The sequence below is a fragment of the Brienomyrus brachyistius genome, chromosome 4 (genome assembly GCF_023856365.1).
Source record: "Brienomyrus brachyistius isolate T26 chromosome 4, BBRACH_0.4, whole genome shotgun sequence".
Lineage (NCBI taxonomy): Eukaryota > Metazoa > Chordata > Actinopteri > Osteoglossiformes > Mormyridae > Brienomyrus > Brienomyrus brachyistius.
Window position 1 is genome coordinate 37,565,263 of NC_064536.1, and position 16,050 is coordinate 37,581,312.

General features: G+C 47.7%; 2 protein-coding genes across 7 annotated transcripts in view; both read right to left on the bottom strand.

The window, feature by feature from the left end:
- Positions 1 to 3,957: 3,957 nt before the first annotated feature.
- LOC125740593 (eukaryotic translation initiation factor 5A-1-like) lies at positions 3,958 to 8,594 on the bottom strand. The gene is made up of 5 exons (XM_049011947.1): positions 8,454 to 8,594; positions 7,005 to 7,199; positions 6,773 to 6,877; positions 5,427 to 5,558; positions 3,958 to 4,983 (listed from the first exon to the last, which is right to left on the bottom strand). The coding sequence occupies exons 2-5, from the start codon at positions 7,170 to 7,172 to the stop codon at positions 4,918 to 4,920; spliced, it is 471 nt and encodes a 156-aa protein (XP_048867904.1). The 5' UTR covers positions 7,173 to 7,199; positions 8,454 to 8,594; the 3' UTR covers positions 3,958 to 4,917.
- Positions 8,595 to 9,742: 1,148 nt separating this feature from the next.
- LOC125740590 (traf2 and NCK-interacting protein kinase-like) overlaps positions 9,743 to 16,050 on the bottom strand; it is a 33,896-nt gene continuing 27,588 nt past the window's right edge. For all 6 annotated transcript variants that reach the window (XM_049011940.1, XM_049011939.1, XM_049011936.1 and 3 more), the window contains 4 exons: positions 15,726 to 15,875; positions 15,117 to 15,276; positions 13,118 to 13,257; positions 9,743 to 13,025 (listed from right to left, as the gene is read on the bottom strand). In XM_049011940.1, the coding sequence (XP_048867897.1) occupies positions 12,942 to 13,025; positions 13,118 to 13,257; positions 15,117 to 15,276; positions 15,726 to 15,875 (534 nt within the window). In that variant the 3' untranslated portion in view covers positions 9,743 to 12,941. The remainder of the gene's footprint in view (positions 13,026 to 13,117; positions 13,258 to 15,116; positions 15,277 to 15,725; positions 15,876 to 16,050) is intronic.

Sequence of the window (16,050 nt, forward strand, 5' to 3'; positions counted from 1 at the left end):
TCTCCATCTGCCCCCCCCCAACCATCCCCACCCCCACCCCCACCCCCAGGCATTCAGCTGAAAACGACTGGAGAGAAATTGCCAGTACGTGTCCTAAGGCAGGACAAAGGCTCACAGCAGGCTGGCTGTCAGGAATAGAGCCACAGCCTTCCACGTTGATTGCGTCCTGAAACGCCATCGTGTCACCTGAGCGGGGACAATGCAGTGGTACATCAGAGGAGTACCCTGGCTGGTGTGACTCTCTGACATGCATATGCGGTCACTGGCGTCCATTCATATGCAAACATCTCCAAGATGTGTGTTTGGAGCAGCCAAAGAACATTAAAGCAGATGCCTGAATTTATTTCAGGAACATCATAAACATTACAAAATACATACAGATTTCAGTAAATTATTTTTTTCTAACATTTAATGACACTGAAGGATGATATTCCCCATGCAAAGAATATCACGTATAGAGAATTTTAACTACCCTTGAAAGTTCCCTGTTTCGCAAACCTGTCTATTCATGCATCTTGTGAAATGTTTGTTTTCCTTCTTGACAAGATGAAGCACTTCTTCGGGTCAATGTATTGACTTGGTGGTCTGACTCAGTTTTCCTGGAGTCCCGCTAAAATGGGAATACATCTATAGATAATTAGGCATTTTCGGGCAAGAGTGGACCTGGGGCAATTAGCATGTAACTTTAGCCAATAAGGAATGTGGAAATTACAGAGGCAGGGTTACAGCACAGGGAATAATGCATCTACTTAGAGAAGGGGCTTTCATTTCTCATAATCCACAACAAACAAGGGGATTTCGCATGAGCTACATTTGGAAAACAGATGTCGTTATTCGTGTAGTAAACATTCTTTATGCATACAAGAAGCGGCAGGACGGACTGGTGGTATGATATTTATACAAAATCTGTTCGAGACAGAAATAGCGAGACCATAAAAGTAGAAGTTTAAAGGTAGAACATTAAATTCAGATGCTAGGATATCATAAACTAACCACTCAAGCAATCAGTGTCATTACAAATCTCTCGTTTAAGACACCGTTTCAGATCTCTGATAAAAGTGATAACAGTGGCTTTGTATTCAAAAGAAACGCTGACGAGCGAGTGGGACCACGTGAAATTCTTTGGTAGCTTTTTGGTCGGTAACACGCAAGTGAATCCTTTATCGATCTTATCTAGGTGTCTGATTCAGGTTTTATATTAAATCGTACTATAAGCTGCCTACCGTTTATATTTCTAAAAACAACACAAATCGAAAGCAAACTGGCCTATGTACCACTCGCCTAAATTTATATGGTTGGTATATAGCTTTCCCCTCCCCGCTTTTCTCAGCATGCCGGACGCATACGCCGCAAACGTCATCGCGTTCTACACGTCGACGTTTCCGTGGATATTCGCTTACGAGACACGCGCATAAGCCCAAAAGAGCGACGTCACAGAGACCGCAATCACCCGCGTGCGACTTTCAGTCTGCATTAGTAAAGTTGCAATTCTGAAAACCTGGAACGATACAACGTGCACATTTACCTAACGTATTTTAACCTCCCCTCAGCTCCATATTCATGCACGTCTAGCTGTGGATAGTCACAGCGGGATTTCCCCCATCCAGCAGGAGTCCCTCATTCTGGCTTCTGCACACCACTGCCTATGCTGGCAGAGCAGTAGGACGGCTATGGCAGCGAAGGGCAACCGCAAAATGGTGACCAGTCATTCTCCAGAGCAGCATGACTCATTCTTTAAGTGGAATCACTCTCTGTTGGCACTAACCTTGGTAGCAGGTTCTCATGCTATCAGAGCATAATGCAGCCAGAGGGAGCATTTCAGGAAATGGCAACAAATGTTGAACTAACACCATTTAGAGAAATTATCAGCTTCACACAGCTGCTGCCACCACTGTACATTGTCAGAATGGTGCTGCACTAAACACAAGCTGCATCTGCAGCCTTACCCTCAACTACCACTCACCACCAGAGCCTGTAGATCCAAGATCAACTCCCAGCACGTGTTCAGTGCACTGCAGAGCATTAAGGCAATTTAAAATCTGGTGCAAACCTAAAGAAAGATTAACTGTGCACAGAGAGGTACAGCCAGTCTCAAGGGACAAGTCAGACCAGACATTTAACAGCTGATTCAGCCATCAGGGCTGCATAAACTCCCAGTAGTATGTGTGCTTGTGTTTACTAATAGGTCCCATTCCACTCATAGGTTCCCCCCCCCCAAAAGAAATGTTTTATTCATCATAAAATGTGTCAATTATGTACCAAGGAACACAGGCTGTGCACAGGCTAAATTAACCGGTGAAACTTTATTGCCAAGTAACTTTTCATGCTTTTAAACCCCATTTGTTCTGAGGTAGCAAACAAGTTTAAGTAGAACTACAACCAACCACAGCAGATTGGAACCCCCCCCCCCCCCCAACACCACCACATAACAGTTCAGTCAAAGGCAAATCAAACCCTCCGTTACGTAAGAGCACAGGCGTCCATCCATTTGTTGGATCATCTTCAGTTTGAAAGGCAGACTTTGGGCCGAGCAAACAGCTCGAATGCAGTGGCAGAAAGCCCTGGATTTGAGCAGAGCATTACGTCAGCCATTACCTTAACACTCGGCTGATTTCTACCGTGACCACAGACCTGCACCAAACCTCTCGTTACATCAACTTGACACAAACAGAATATAGCTAGATAATATACACACAGCACGAGGGTCTAAACATCACTAATGAACAAAAGCATCACGCCCGCATAGATCAGGGGATCGAAGGTAAAGGAACAGGATGCTGAGTAACTACACACCTTCCCGTCAGAATAGGCAATGAATTATGATGCCTATTAATGACAGGAACCATTTTGTAAATATAGAACTGCAGCACTTGTTTGTCCCACATGCTTCACTGCTGAGGTCAAGCTTCAAGAGGCATAAAGCCAAACACGCCAAGGCATGTGCATCGCCGCAAATGGCTCCTGCATGCCTGGGTTTCTGGGTTGCAGGCACATGGCAACCGGGGGGGAAAAAAGCATGCAATATTCAGAACCAGTCTGGGATTTGGGGAGGGAAGAGGCAGGAGGGTGCAAAAAACGTGGGCTGTGTGAGGGTCCCTGCAGACCAGGGACTAGTTTATAGAATCCAATCCTGCAGTGTCGTGGATGAACATACCAAGCTTCTCCCAGCGGAAAACCAGACAGGCCCTCAAATAAAGCAAGGACTGTAAACAAAAGGTAAGATAGGAGAGATTGATCAGGACATGAAGACAAGATAATAGACCCCAGGTGAATCAGAACAGCACGGTCTGGCAGACGACCACAGAACCAAGTGCCCAAACACTCGGTAAGTCTGAAGGGATATCTACTCATAACACACTGGCTTCAAGGGCCTAGTTACAGGACAGGGACTGGAGAAACAAAGCTCATTCTATATTGAAGCAGGCAACTTTAATTAAACACTTTAAATTACAAAAAGTAATACTGATGCATGTTACTTGCCTATGATGGGGCAACAGACTATGGTGTCCAAAAAAAAAAAAAAAAAAAGTAAAAAAAAAAAGTAGCCCAGAAACATGAGGCAGAGGCTCGGTTCTGTGGACATTCATACACGCAAGTCATATGCTTCTTTAAACATTTCTGTACCGATTAAGGCTCTGAAACGCAGTGGGTAGGATGACCCTGAAGGTGAGACAGAATCCTACCCACTGTGCCTTTCAGGGCCCAAATTGCAGTTCATTTGAACCATTTCTGAAAACGTGATGGATGGCTAATGCCTGTGTACTCGTACAAAAAAAAGTCACTGCTCTAATAGAAAATGGAAGGCACCGTAACATCAAGCAGTCAACTCCCATGCCCACAGAATGACACTTAGGATATGAGGATCACTGCCTCTTAAAATCACTTAAGAGCTTCAAGACATGATCCGGCAAAGGAAGGGCAACACCCAATCAACATTCAGAAACAGATACACTGGGGAGATCTTCACTGATTTTAATATCACTGTATGTTAAATACAATAAAAGGAACCAACTGGGAAATTTCTCTATTCATTTTTTATTTTGCTATCTCCAGTCTGGTGACAAAAGGCCTTGAGTTGGGGGAACCAAAAATCCAACACCCCCACCTCCCGCCAACCACTTCCCATCCAAAGCACGACACAAGGCGCCAGCAAAACATTCGGAAAGAGCCTCCCCAGCCGAGACACGTACAGGCTTTGACGCTTATTAGGTTTACCGGGGACAGCCGTGCTGGCCATCCATGTCTTTCTTGGTTTAAAAAAAAAATATCATTTAGAAGGAAATCACAGAAGTTTGTTTCTGAGCGGGCAAAATGACCTGTTTACACCCAAATCTCTTAAGTGCCAACTCCAGTTAGCCAACATTCTGCGAGGGTGGCCTGGGACTCGGGGCGAACATTTTGTAAGCAATCTGTGGTCAACACCAGCAAGGCTGGGAAAAGCAAGCCCCCCCTTCACACAAGGTAGGAATAAAATTAAGGAGTTAAATGTCAGTTAATTCCCCCTCCCTCAACTCAAAATGCATTTTTCCCCCAGAAAGGCATAAATGCTGCACTATTCAGCCTAAGTAATAATAATAATAATAAGAAAAAAAAAACTTACAAAATTGGATCCCGTTATTAACCTTAACATTCAGGAATGTAGGTGGCAAGACTGACATCTTAAAGGCAAAAATTAAAAGGCAAGGAATGCAATTTAAAACTGAAAACCTCAGTGATCAGGCAGGATGCCAAATTGGACTGGCGGGACAAGTTGCAAGAAGTCCAGCGTGTTTTTTGGGTTTGGGGAGGGGGGACAAAACAAAAAACCAGAAAAGAAACTTGAGGTTGTTTGAAGGCCATAGCTTTGGTGAGAATTAGAGCCAAAATGAAGGAGTTGTGGTATAAGGTCTCAGCCTGAACATCCAGTCTCTTCTCTTCCTATTTGCTGGTCATGGATTTGATGGCAACCGCACACTCCTCCCCCATGGCAGAGAGCACAGAGACCTAGTAGAAGGGGAGACGAGAGGTCGACATCACACCCCCTGAACAAAGTGATATTCACACTTGCACCCTGTAATTGCTGACTGAGGCACCTGTTAACCAGCTTATCAGCAGAGACCAAGCCACGAATCAGGAGGATTAATGAGTCGACGTTCCACAAGGCACAATGCGGGCTACGACTCCACCTCTAGAATAATTCACAAGGGTCCTTAAATGGCACCCACGTGCACCCCCAAACACAAGGCTAGGAGATTGCCATCACTATAAAGATATTACTGGAGTGCAGCCATAAATAATCAAATCACAGTATTTACTAAATAGACATTGGTGCTGACAGTCATAACAAAGCAATTAAGATGGGTTCGAGGCTCAGCCGCTCCCACTGCTTGTGCGACGCACAGATGCCAGGTTCTGGTGCACGGCAAAGCACGGCCAAATCCACTTACCAGTATCTCCTCTCCACCTTCATACTTGCCCTCAATCTCCTTGCCCAGGTCTCCCTCGGGAATTCGCAGGTCCTCACGAACGTCACCATTGTCCATCAGCAGGGAGAGGAACCCGTCGGTGATGCCAATCAGCTAACGGGGGAAATGCACCAACCATCACAACCGCACTACAATCCTCACCCTAATTTACCGGGCACAATCTGTAGATACAAGTAAAAGTGCATGGCCGCATGGCACCGATGAGGGTCACCGCCCGGAAAGCTCGTGCCGATGTACTAATTCATCAACGTCCAGACGATATGAATGAAGACTGATTCCTCAACGGACTGAACCAAAGCAGAAATGCCCTGGCATAACGAATCTAAGCCTCTATGCAGAAGCTGGAAGGAGCCATAATACACCATTCATGAGGGCTAATCAAACCACAAGAACTGAATTAGAGTCCGGTCACACAAGTCAATGTATCAATCAAGGCATAACTAAACGTGGATTACAAATTCAGCTATAGTACTGACAACCAAATATCACCAGCTGAGCTTGTCAGGCAGTGGCCTGTACTACGAAGCGGAGTTACTGGCTTCGGGGTAACTTGTTGGATTTAAGGTACCATAGTTTAAAATTGCCTTCATATTCATTCACCTATATTTTACCCAGACTACCTTAAATCCGACAAGTTACCCCGATAAGCCAGTAACCAAGCTACAGGTCTTCCAACCGATAACCTAAACCTGTAAACTGATTCAAACCAGATGAAATTAAGACCACTTCACTGCAGTAGGAGGCCCGACTATCCACTAGTTGACAAGGGCACCTGGCACTTCAACTCCAAATGACTTCGGACCTTGTTTCCCCTGAAGTTCAAACATTATGAAGCACAGCAACAATAAAAGCCAAAGTGAATGGGCTCAAATCAGCTGGAGGAAGTGGGCAAGTTCTGCCATGTTTTAGACAAAATTCAGCATGGGTTCATTCCCAATATAGTGCTATGATATGCACCTTCCAAAGTGAGGCAGCTTTAATTTCAGGCCACCTCACTGAAAGCTGAAGCAGAGGCATACAGCTGAAGGGGTATTAACTTTCAATTAGCTACAGCATCCTAAAGACTGTCCTCCAAGCCAGCACAGGACAGAGAACAGCCAGGGCCTGCAAGACAGCCATCACGGTGTAAGCCTGATTTATGCACTGAAGCTGTTATAAGAAAGCCAGCCTTCATCACAACCAATTATCCACCGGTAAACATCTATCAACTTCTCGAATACCTGCAGCACAGGCCCAATAAGGACAGAAATCAGCACAGCTCCTAATGGTCAAGGCAGCAGAACCTCGAAAGTCGTCAGTCAAATCACCTGGAAATCATTTCTCTTGATGTTGGGGACATCCATGTTGTGGGTGGAGGGGCAGATATCTTCATACTTCTTACCAGTGAAGATATCAATCCCGACCATGTGAACCTACAGGATCAATCACAGGACAGTCACACATTATCAAAGCCCTAGATCTACCAAGCACTAAACATTAGACGCATGCAAAGCCATCATAAAACGCCCCACCCCAAAAGAGCCCCCCACCCGTCGGTACCTTAGCGTGCCCGTGCTTGCCGGTCTTGGAGGTGGACATCTCCACGATTTTGCAGGGGCGTCCCTTCAGGACCACATAGCCGTTCTTACGCAGCGCGCTGCACTGCATGGGGAAGGTGGCAGAGGCCCCTGCATCGCCGCTGGTGAAATCGATATCTGGGTCTGCCATGGTGGCGGGGGTCGAATGTAGAGGGAGCTGCGGAATAAGACGGGGAGAGCGATAAAGCAACATCCTCCGTGGACTTTCATGCACCACAAAGCAAAGGCTCAGTGCGCCGGGTTGTTTATAAGTCCGCGAGTTAAACGAAAGCTGCCGAGATACACCGTCATAGTGAAATAAAGTCGCCGGCGCTCAATGAAAAGAGGCCCACGGCGCTGCACGGAAAACAGCAGCACGCTTTCAGACGCCATCTCCGTTACGTCAGTGAAACGGACCACGTTTCAAATGCTATATGGGAACTCCAGGTCTGCCAGGCCAGGCGGAAAAACTTTTAGATGCGATGGCCTTTCATATAGTTTTATACCAATGAACCGTATCGATAGCCACTGGCGGAGGCAGCGCGCCACGGCTACCCCACGCCCTGTCCACGTGTCCCCGTTAGGCCTACGGTGTCATCGGGAAGCGGAAGCTAGAGCCTGCGACTCCGGCCGCCGCTATCTTACAGCCTCACGGTGCCCCGGAGCTACGACGCCACGCGAACGGCCGACATGTTCAATTACCCGCGGAAGGGGGCCGACTTGCGCATACAGGCCGGCCTCCGGCTTTGTTACCACGGTTACACAGCGCGGTTACACTGCCGCCCTGAACAATGAATCGGAGCGAAGTAGCTAACAATGAAACAACCAAGTAGGCCGGGGAACAGCGACATCCCTCAGGCCGCATCACTTCAAACCGTCGGCGACTGTCAACCACAAGCCGGAGCGCCTTCAGTCTAATTGTAATCCCCGATAAATAAAGTGCTGGGCCCCCACACGCCCAGCCGCGGCAGAAGCTCCAGCAGACAGTATCCTGGTGGAAAATCCACCTGGGCCGCCGAGTTATTCTACTAGCTATTCGGCATTGATAACATGTCCCGTAACGGCCCTCTCACTGCGCCTCGGATCCGCTTTTAGTCTCCGTATTCTCCACCCCACCCCCATCACCCAGAAGAGCCCGATAACGTAACCAGGCTCTCCCAAATAGCCGCCGACTAAAAAGACCGGACAAACTGCGCCGACTGGAGCCCAACGTGCAGCGGGACCGAACTTTGAGCCGGCGATAGGCTTTAAAGTAGCAGTTTTGTGTGTAAAATGTGTAAAGTCCGCCACCAGACGGCTTCTGTTGCGAGCCATGGGCGAGCGTCCACTGCAAGCGCGCGGCCAAGGCCTCGCGCCCGTCTCGCGCAGAGCATAGCGTGTAGCGGGACGCTACTAGAAACGCAAATCCGCACCCCGACTCACAGCCTCTTACCGCTCGTAGCCTGAATTCCGGCTTCGTCAAGACACGCGTTAACGCGACGCCACAGCACGAGCTCGAAGCAAGGGATTTTCTCCAAAAACTTATTTATTTTTCTGCGCTGCGGAGAGAAGCACGCGCCATGCGACTCTTACCTTCCAACAAAAAAAGAACGCGACTGCGCAGGCGCGCCCAATTTTACTGCGGCACCCTCAAAGGGGGCGGAGTTCCAGAAACATTTCCCAGATGCCCCACGGTTTCCGGTTTCACTGGCGTTCTGACTGCACTCACATGGCCGGCATTGCGTCAGTACGGAAAATGATGTCTCTGCATAGGCTATAAAATATAACGCATTGCCAAATTAACAGTTTACTTAGTTTCACAGAGCTGAACTGCATGTATATTGTAAGATCATAAGAGACACGGATTAAATCAAGAGAAAAATGATGTTCATCCTGATTAAACGGTGTATATTCTTTTTACGAGACAATATTTGTAATTTATTTTAAACATATAAAATCCCACCCCTACTCTGTGCTAGTGGACCATATGATTAGACCATATTGCTGTACTAGGTTGTGATCCCCTCCTTTTACAAGAAGTGCAAATGCTTATTCCCCATAGCACTGCTGTGTCAACCTTTTAGTTGAATACATTCAGCCACCTAAGACTTGAACTCGTTGGCTTTTTTATAGTACAGTATAGAGTATACCAGTAATCCACTTCAGATAGTGGCATTTTCACACAGTCACAGGAGGAAAGCACTGACCCAATTGTCTTCTGACCATCACTGGCCTTCTGTAACCTATATTTTCAATATGAAATGCATGAACTGAGAGGTTGTTTAGGGTCAAGTGGAAGCTTGCATCGCTATTGATAAGGGAAAGGCCACAGCAGAATGCAGTACAGTTAAAATATGAAAGTTGTTTGCCAGGCCAGGTTGCCATTCATGAGGGTTACATGCCTAAGAGGTGCTGCCACTTGCTTCCTTTTCAGTAATTGAAAGAATATCTGTTCTGGTGTGTGAACTGGGAATCTGAGCAGCTTTGGGACCAGTGAGTGAGGTTTATTAGCACTGGGGTTGGGGATCACTGACCTAAAGCTTGTATGGATATCATGATAAACCACATACCAGGCCTGTACACGGCCTCTTTACTGAGGCTAGCAAATGGCTCGTGAAAAAACACTCTTCTGTGACCATGAATGGTAGAGGGTTTCTTAATGGCAAAAAAAAGACAGATAGATAATCTAAAAGAGTCATCTAACACCATCCTCTGACACCCAGAAACACAGGGACGCAGGGCTACTGTTTGTTCATTTGCTTGTTTATTGATTTATTGACTTAAAAAACAGGACAAATCTAATGCTCATAATTTGATAAACACAATGTGTAACAGTTCTGGGAAGTGAAAACTGAGAGAAGTCTAGCAGAAGTGTCCCCCCCCCCCCCCCCCCCGCCTCCCAGTGTACATATCCATCACACAAACAAGCTCCACAAAGCTCTGTTAGTACAAAACAACCCCGTTTCTCTACTAGTTAACACAATGCTTCCACCAGAATCTGGCAAATAAAAGGAGAGGAATTTAAAAAAGCTAAACCACCGGTATATTTTATTGCTAAAACGGTTTTAGGCTTGATTCAGTATTAGTGTCCTCCCATTCCCCATAACAATATCCCAATTAGGTCATCATTTACTCTTTCCTCAAATATAAATATTTATATTGTGCAAACATTACAATAAATCCAGGAGAAATAAAACACCTCTAAAAGCTTACCATATCTCTCCCTAAACAATTGATTTTCCCCCAAATGCAGATATGACAGAAAGAAATGGAAAAGGCGGCTCATTTTAAAGGTAGATCTGCGAAAACGGACAGAACCACAACCTTTAGGTAATCTTGACATTCTTATGCATATTTCAACCGTGCATGGAGTCCAGGAATTCCAATAAGCTATAGAACAGAATACCTGTACAAAATGTACCGATATGTGGAGGAAAAAGTTACATTGATTTTGTTAAAGCCTAAAAATACAGGGAACCGCTAAACCAGGGAAAAGTACAGCAAATCTAGTAATCCTTAACGCAATACTGGCGATAAACAAGCGGAGCCTACAGTGACGTCATTAATTCAAAGACAGCACCCACGTAAGTCACGTGGTTTGCCACGGTGCACTGTACCTAATTAATAATTGATCAATCGTCACTCATTTAATCACCTTCAGCTTGGCGTTTGGCTCGCCCTCCGCTTGTCAGCCGCCTATTCGTGCTGCGATGGACTAACAGGTGGAGAATCACTTATGACCAGTCACTGATCAAAAACAGTAGGTTATAAAAATGATCGTTCCCTGTTAATGTTTCAGTCGACAAAGATTACATCCAAATCAAATACGCACTGTCCTAGAGATCAAATAAATGTAAAAAAGAGAAGGAAATCAATATCAAGTTGTCAGTTTTATCTTCCCTTACATCATGCTATGTATTTTGCAAATAAATGCCTAAATCGTAAGACAAATAGTCAATTTTAAAAGAAGTTCAAAGAAACCCAAATTTCACTTGAAGACAACTGTACAATGAACTTTTACACTAAACTGTACAAAATATCACTTAGTTCAGGGCTGATTTCTGGGGCTTTGTCCTATCGGCGATTGTGCTGAAGTCGGTAACAGCGGAGGTATCAATAAAATTCAGAGTGAAGAACGACATTCTGTGATGTGCAACGCTCATATTCACATGATACGTGAGTGTGCAGGTATGAAACTGCAATAAACGCTGGGAAAAATATTTACAAAAGCAAGAATGATTTCCCCCCCCCCCTAGATATTCGCCTTTCATACACTTCCCATTTAAAGTAGTCTCATTCAGTAGTCATTTAAACACAAATTTCACGATTTCGTGGTTGATGGTGATGGCAATAATACTAATAGTGACAATGATAACAACGGCCATTTATCGTTACATCTTTTGTCAAATTCTCCCTTTGGATGCCCTTCACACAGTACATAATGCGTGTCACAGTAAGGTTTTAAAATGAATATACGCAGCATTCACTATCCTTACAAATTCCTGCCACCTGTATGTCTATATGTAGCAGTTGTGCACACTTTAAAAACGTACGGTGAATTTCAAGCACTCAGCACACCATACCACGTCCTCGAAATCCGCCGTATTTTATCCTGTGGGGATAGGTAAATGAAAAGGGTTTTTCTAGAAAGCTTCCACATTCAGTTCCTACTGCGTCTCTCTGGCTCAGTCATAACTTGGCCAACTGCACCTCTTACCATGTGCAACACACCGCTGGAACAGGATCGCTGAACGGAGATGGGTACAGATGTGAACCTCTATGTACATGTCTACATATTTTTTAAAAATGCAACTAAATGGTTAGAAAAAGAAACGAGGTAGGTCAATAACGGGAAGCGCGCACAGTTTTTTTTTTGTTTGTTTTCCTTACTTTTTTACGGTAAAATCCCAGAATCCCACAGGCAGCCCATGCTAGCAGCCACTTGGAAAGAAACAGAGAAAGAGAGAAAGTTAGAGAGAGAGAGAGAAAGAAAGAGAGAGAAGGAAACGGAAAACTTTAAATCACGGGATAGCGGTCACAGTTTGTGTTCTGTTTTCACCAGCTTCGGGTCGACTGCTTGGACTACAGCTGAACGCAGATTTACAGTCAGACTGAGATCGACAGGGATTACGACCCGGGGGGCGGGAGGCGTTCACAAATGACCTAAAAGTGTTGTCTGCTGCAACAGAACCAGCCTTCACTGGTACGAGAGGACTGAACCCCACCAACACCAAAGCCTGATTTCTATTGCTGTTAGCTGGCTAATCTGTATTTGTGGTGACAGATGGGGGGGGTGACTATGCCCAGAGACAGCCTTCAGCTCCATATATTTCTGTCAAAGATACCGGACAACGCAAAGGACATCCCTCTTCCCCCAGCTTGTCAATGCCCAGGTCCCCTTCCAGACAGTAGGACAGCAAAGCAGCCCAAGCCTCTAGAGGGCCAACATGGACACCAATGTGTTGAGTGACACCGGTGCAGCATGGCCACCGTGTCCTGCTTCCAAGAGGACAGACCGTCTGCCCATCTCACCTAAATGTTATTTCTTGTTATATAAGAACTGTATGGATGTTGTATCAAAGATGGAGAGGGTCGTGTGTTGCTCTGCGAGGGGGTGGGCAGATCACAAATCCCCTCCCTCGCTGACAGGCTCTATAAAGTCCAGCCTTTAGCATGAACAGCTGCATTTATCCCCAGGAAGTGGTGGTAGGCAATTGTGGGGGGGCGGGGCCTCGTTTAAGTGGTGCCCCCCTGCCCCCCGAAAGCCCTTGATGTTCCTTCCAACCATCACTTATCCTTCTGACGCCAGGTTTCTCTCTGTCCATCAACGTTGACGTGGGCCTCGTTTGCTCCACATGGATGGGGTCGCAGGAGTGCGGGGACAGTGGGGGTGAGGGAGCGGGGGGCAGGGGGGGGGGGGCACATGGAGGGTTTGGTGAGTTTACCAGTTCATCATGGAGTTTCTGTTGAGGGTCATGAAAAAGACTTGACTGCTACCTCCAGATCGGACAGAGGCGAAGAAGACCTGGGAGGGCAGAGAAGGGCATTGTGGGAAGGGTCAGCGTCATCACCCACCACGGCTCACCATGGTGCCCGGAATTGCAGTACCATCCTCACCTTGTCGTTCCTCTCGGACAGGAACTTTAGTCGCTGAGCTCGCTTGTGCATGAAAACTCCGTCGAGGTGTCCCGTCTCCACGGAGCGGATCTCAATGGCCTTCTCTCCCCAGCCCATGATCTGACTGGAGTGGATGTAGGCTGCAGGGAGAGGGACAGGCCTGAGTGTAGGTACACGAGGGGCATGCGGCACGGGAGATACCCTTCCCCCTCGACGACTTCTGACGTTCTGATGATGTGACTGTCACCTTCGAGGGCAGCCCAGGTTCCAGGAGGCGATTATTGCAGCAGTTTCCACATATCCCAAAGCCGCACCCACCCTGCTCTGACTTGGGCGGGAGGGAGAATGACTGAGAACTAGCTCCTGATAGGTTAGGAATGCTCATCAACGTCTGAGAACTAGCTCCTGATTGGTTAGGAATGCTCATCAACGTCTGAGAACTAGCTCCTGATTCGTTAGGAATGCTCATCAGAATGGCTCGATTTTATCCCCCCCCCTTCAATGGGGTCTTTAGGAGGCAGATCACCTACCCCAGGGAGACTCCATCAGCGCAAGCAGAGAGAATACGTCCTTTTTATTTAGAAAGGAATTGGTGTGGTGTTATGCACTGAGCAGCCAACAGGTGGCGACAACATGCTGTTATTGGTCATTCTGCAAGCAGAATCACAGTGGAGCGTTAAACGGTAACCTAAAAATGCCCTTTGCGATGAAGACTGACAGGATCATGGCCACCAAGGGCCATGGCACGGGGACATTTCTACATTAATGGTAACCTTCACTCTTTGAGAGAAGGTTGGGCCAGACAAGACAGAAATAAAACGCAGCAGGTCAGACGCTGACGACACACAAAGAAACACCACAGGGTTTTCCCGTTTGAAACAAAGCACAGCACAGACACAGAAATAAACGACGCATGAAATAACAGACGGACATCAAAAATGTGGCTCCCCACACCCTTCATGAGCAGAACCTGGCACACCCTGTGTCCTCGAGGCTTACAAGATGGCGGAGAACGTGCAGCTCCATGACTGCTGCTGACTAACTGCTCTGCATCAGCGGACCCTTGTCTTATTGGAGAGCTGGGGTGACCTGCCCTGCTGAACCTGGCTGGGCAGGGGGGGGGGGGGGGGGCATGGATCTGGGCACTTCTTGAGCAGCTCTGAAGGCTCAGGCCGCTCGATACGCTCTTGCAGAAAATCCTGGAAAATCATATGTCACCCAATCACTCCGGGGCTGTCTGGCAATAAATGGCGCAAGGAAAAAGAAGAGCAGCGGCCCATGAGGCAGAAACGCCGCTGCCACAGATCCGCGATTATCAACAAAACCAGACACCCTGCTGATATTTCTCTTCCTGTCGAGCTTCCGGTCATTCCGGCTGAGATATTCCCAAACATGACTATTCCCTGCGGTGTTGTCTGTTACCCTGGCGACGCTGTGAAGCCGCATGTTGGAATGTTTCCCCTGTGTGGTATAGCTATCTTCCTGGAGGTGCCCTGGGTGGGGGGACATTAGACAAGCGACAGTGGACAGACACAGAGACGGGAATACCAATAGACTCATGGGAGACGGCAATGAGAGACCTGCAAGGCACGGAATCCAAGCACGGATCCAATCACAGTCAGGCGCAGGAAGGGGGAGGGTGGGGAGGGGGGCAGAACGGGAACAGCACAGTGAAGCAGTGACTGATGTCCCCCCCACCCCACAGAACCTCAGGAAGGGGCCACTGACTGGGCTGAACTGAGTGAGGGGGGTTGTCTGGGTGCTCAGTGGCCGCGGTGCAGGGGGTGGGCTGGGGGGTCTTTTCATTAATCTTACAGCGATGTCCAGTTGACAGCGTCATGCAAGCATGTATGTGTGTGAAAGTAGGGGGGTGGTCATGTGAGCGTAGAGGATATCCGTAGTCAGGGGCTCCGATAGCTATGGAAGGGTGTGGGCGGAGTCTGGGTGGGGCAGGGGGGCGGGGCAAAGGCAGAGAGAGGAGCACCGCATGAGGACCTACCAACAGAAGACGGCATCTCTCCCCACTGCAGGACCACGTCTTTAGTGATTCTGCCGTATGTGTTCACATAGACCCCCTCATCTTCATAACAGAGAAGCATCTCCATGCCGTCCGTCTTGGGCAGCACCACAATGGCGTGCGGGGTGATACTGTTCTGAATCTGGGGGGGGGGAGGCAACATCGGCAGGTGAGCCCACGTGAGAGCCGCAGTGCATAACAGTAACCACCAGGTGGCGACCCTCACTCTGTCCCACCCTCCCTTCCACTCGGCGGCAGGCCGGTGAGAAACTGCTGCAACAATATGAGCTCCCAGCTGCTGCACCACAGCTCAGCCCCAGCTTCTGGAGCCCACGGGGCCCGCGGGCCAAGGGGGCCACAACTTCCGGCCGTTTATCGTACGGGTTTCATTTTTCCCCTTCAGTCGTTTACGTCAGTCAAAGGTCGTAGATTGGGGGAGGAAGATTCACCCATGTTCATCTTCCGCCCTCTTATTGGTCAGCCATCTCGTCGCTGTTGCAATAGGTCACCTGACCACTCGAGCGCAAGGCTGGGGGGGGGGGGGGGGGGGCGTGTCATGGTAGAGAGAGCTGCAGCGCCCTCACCACTTACATGCGACGGGATGTAGATATCATAGGGATTCCCAGAATCCACGTCGATCACGTGAAACCCCACGCTGGACCCATAGATAACTTTTAACCTTTGACCCTCTTCCACGGTCAAGTCCACAAGCTGAGGCTTGTGCTGCAGATCTGTAAAAGACTGTGGAAAGAGACATGGGTGTGCTGAGCCACCACCATCCACATTTCCCAAGCAACAAACAAGCGCTGTGTGATTACCTAGCAACAGGGAAACACAGGATTGGGCTGTAGATTGCCCTCTAGTGACTGTTGTATGCTAAAGCGATCTCTGAGCTTGTTCTACAGACTACTGTTTC

Coding starts and splice junctions, on each gene's coding strand:
- LOC125740593 (XM_049011947.1), bottom strand. CDS start 7,172: ATGGCAGACCCAGATATCGATTTCACCAGCGGCGATGCAGGGGCCTCT. Junction 6,878..7,004: donor GCAAGCACGGGCACGCTAAG/GTACCGACGGGT, acceptor TTGATCCTGTAG/GTTCACATGGTCGGGATTGA. Junction 4,984..5,426: donor AAGGTGGAGAGGAGATACTG/GTAAGTGGATTT, acceptor CCCTTCTACTAG/GTCTCTGTGCTCTCTGCCAT.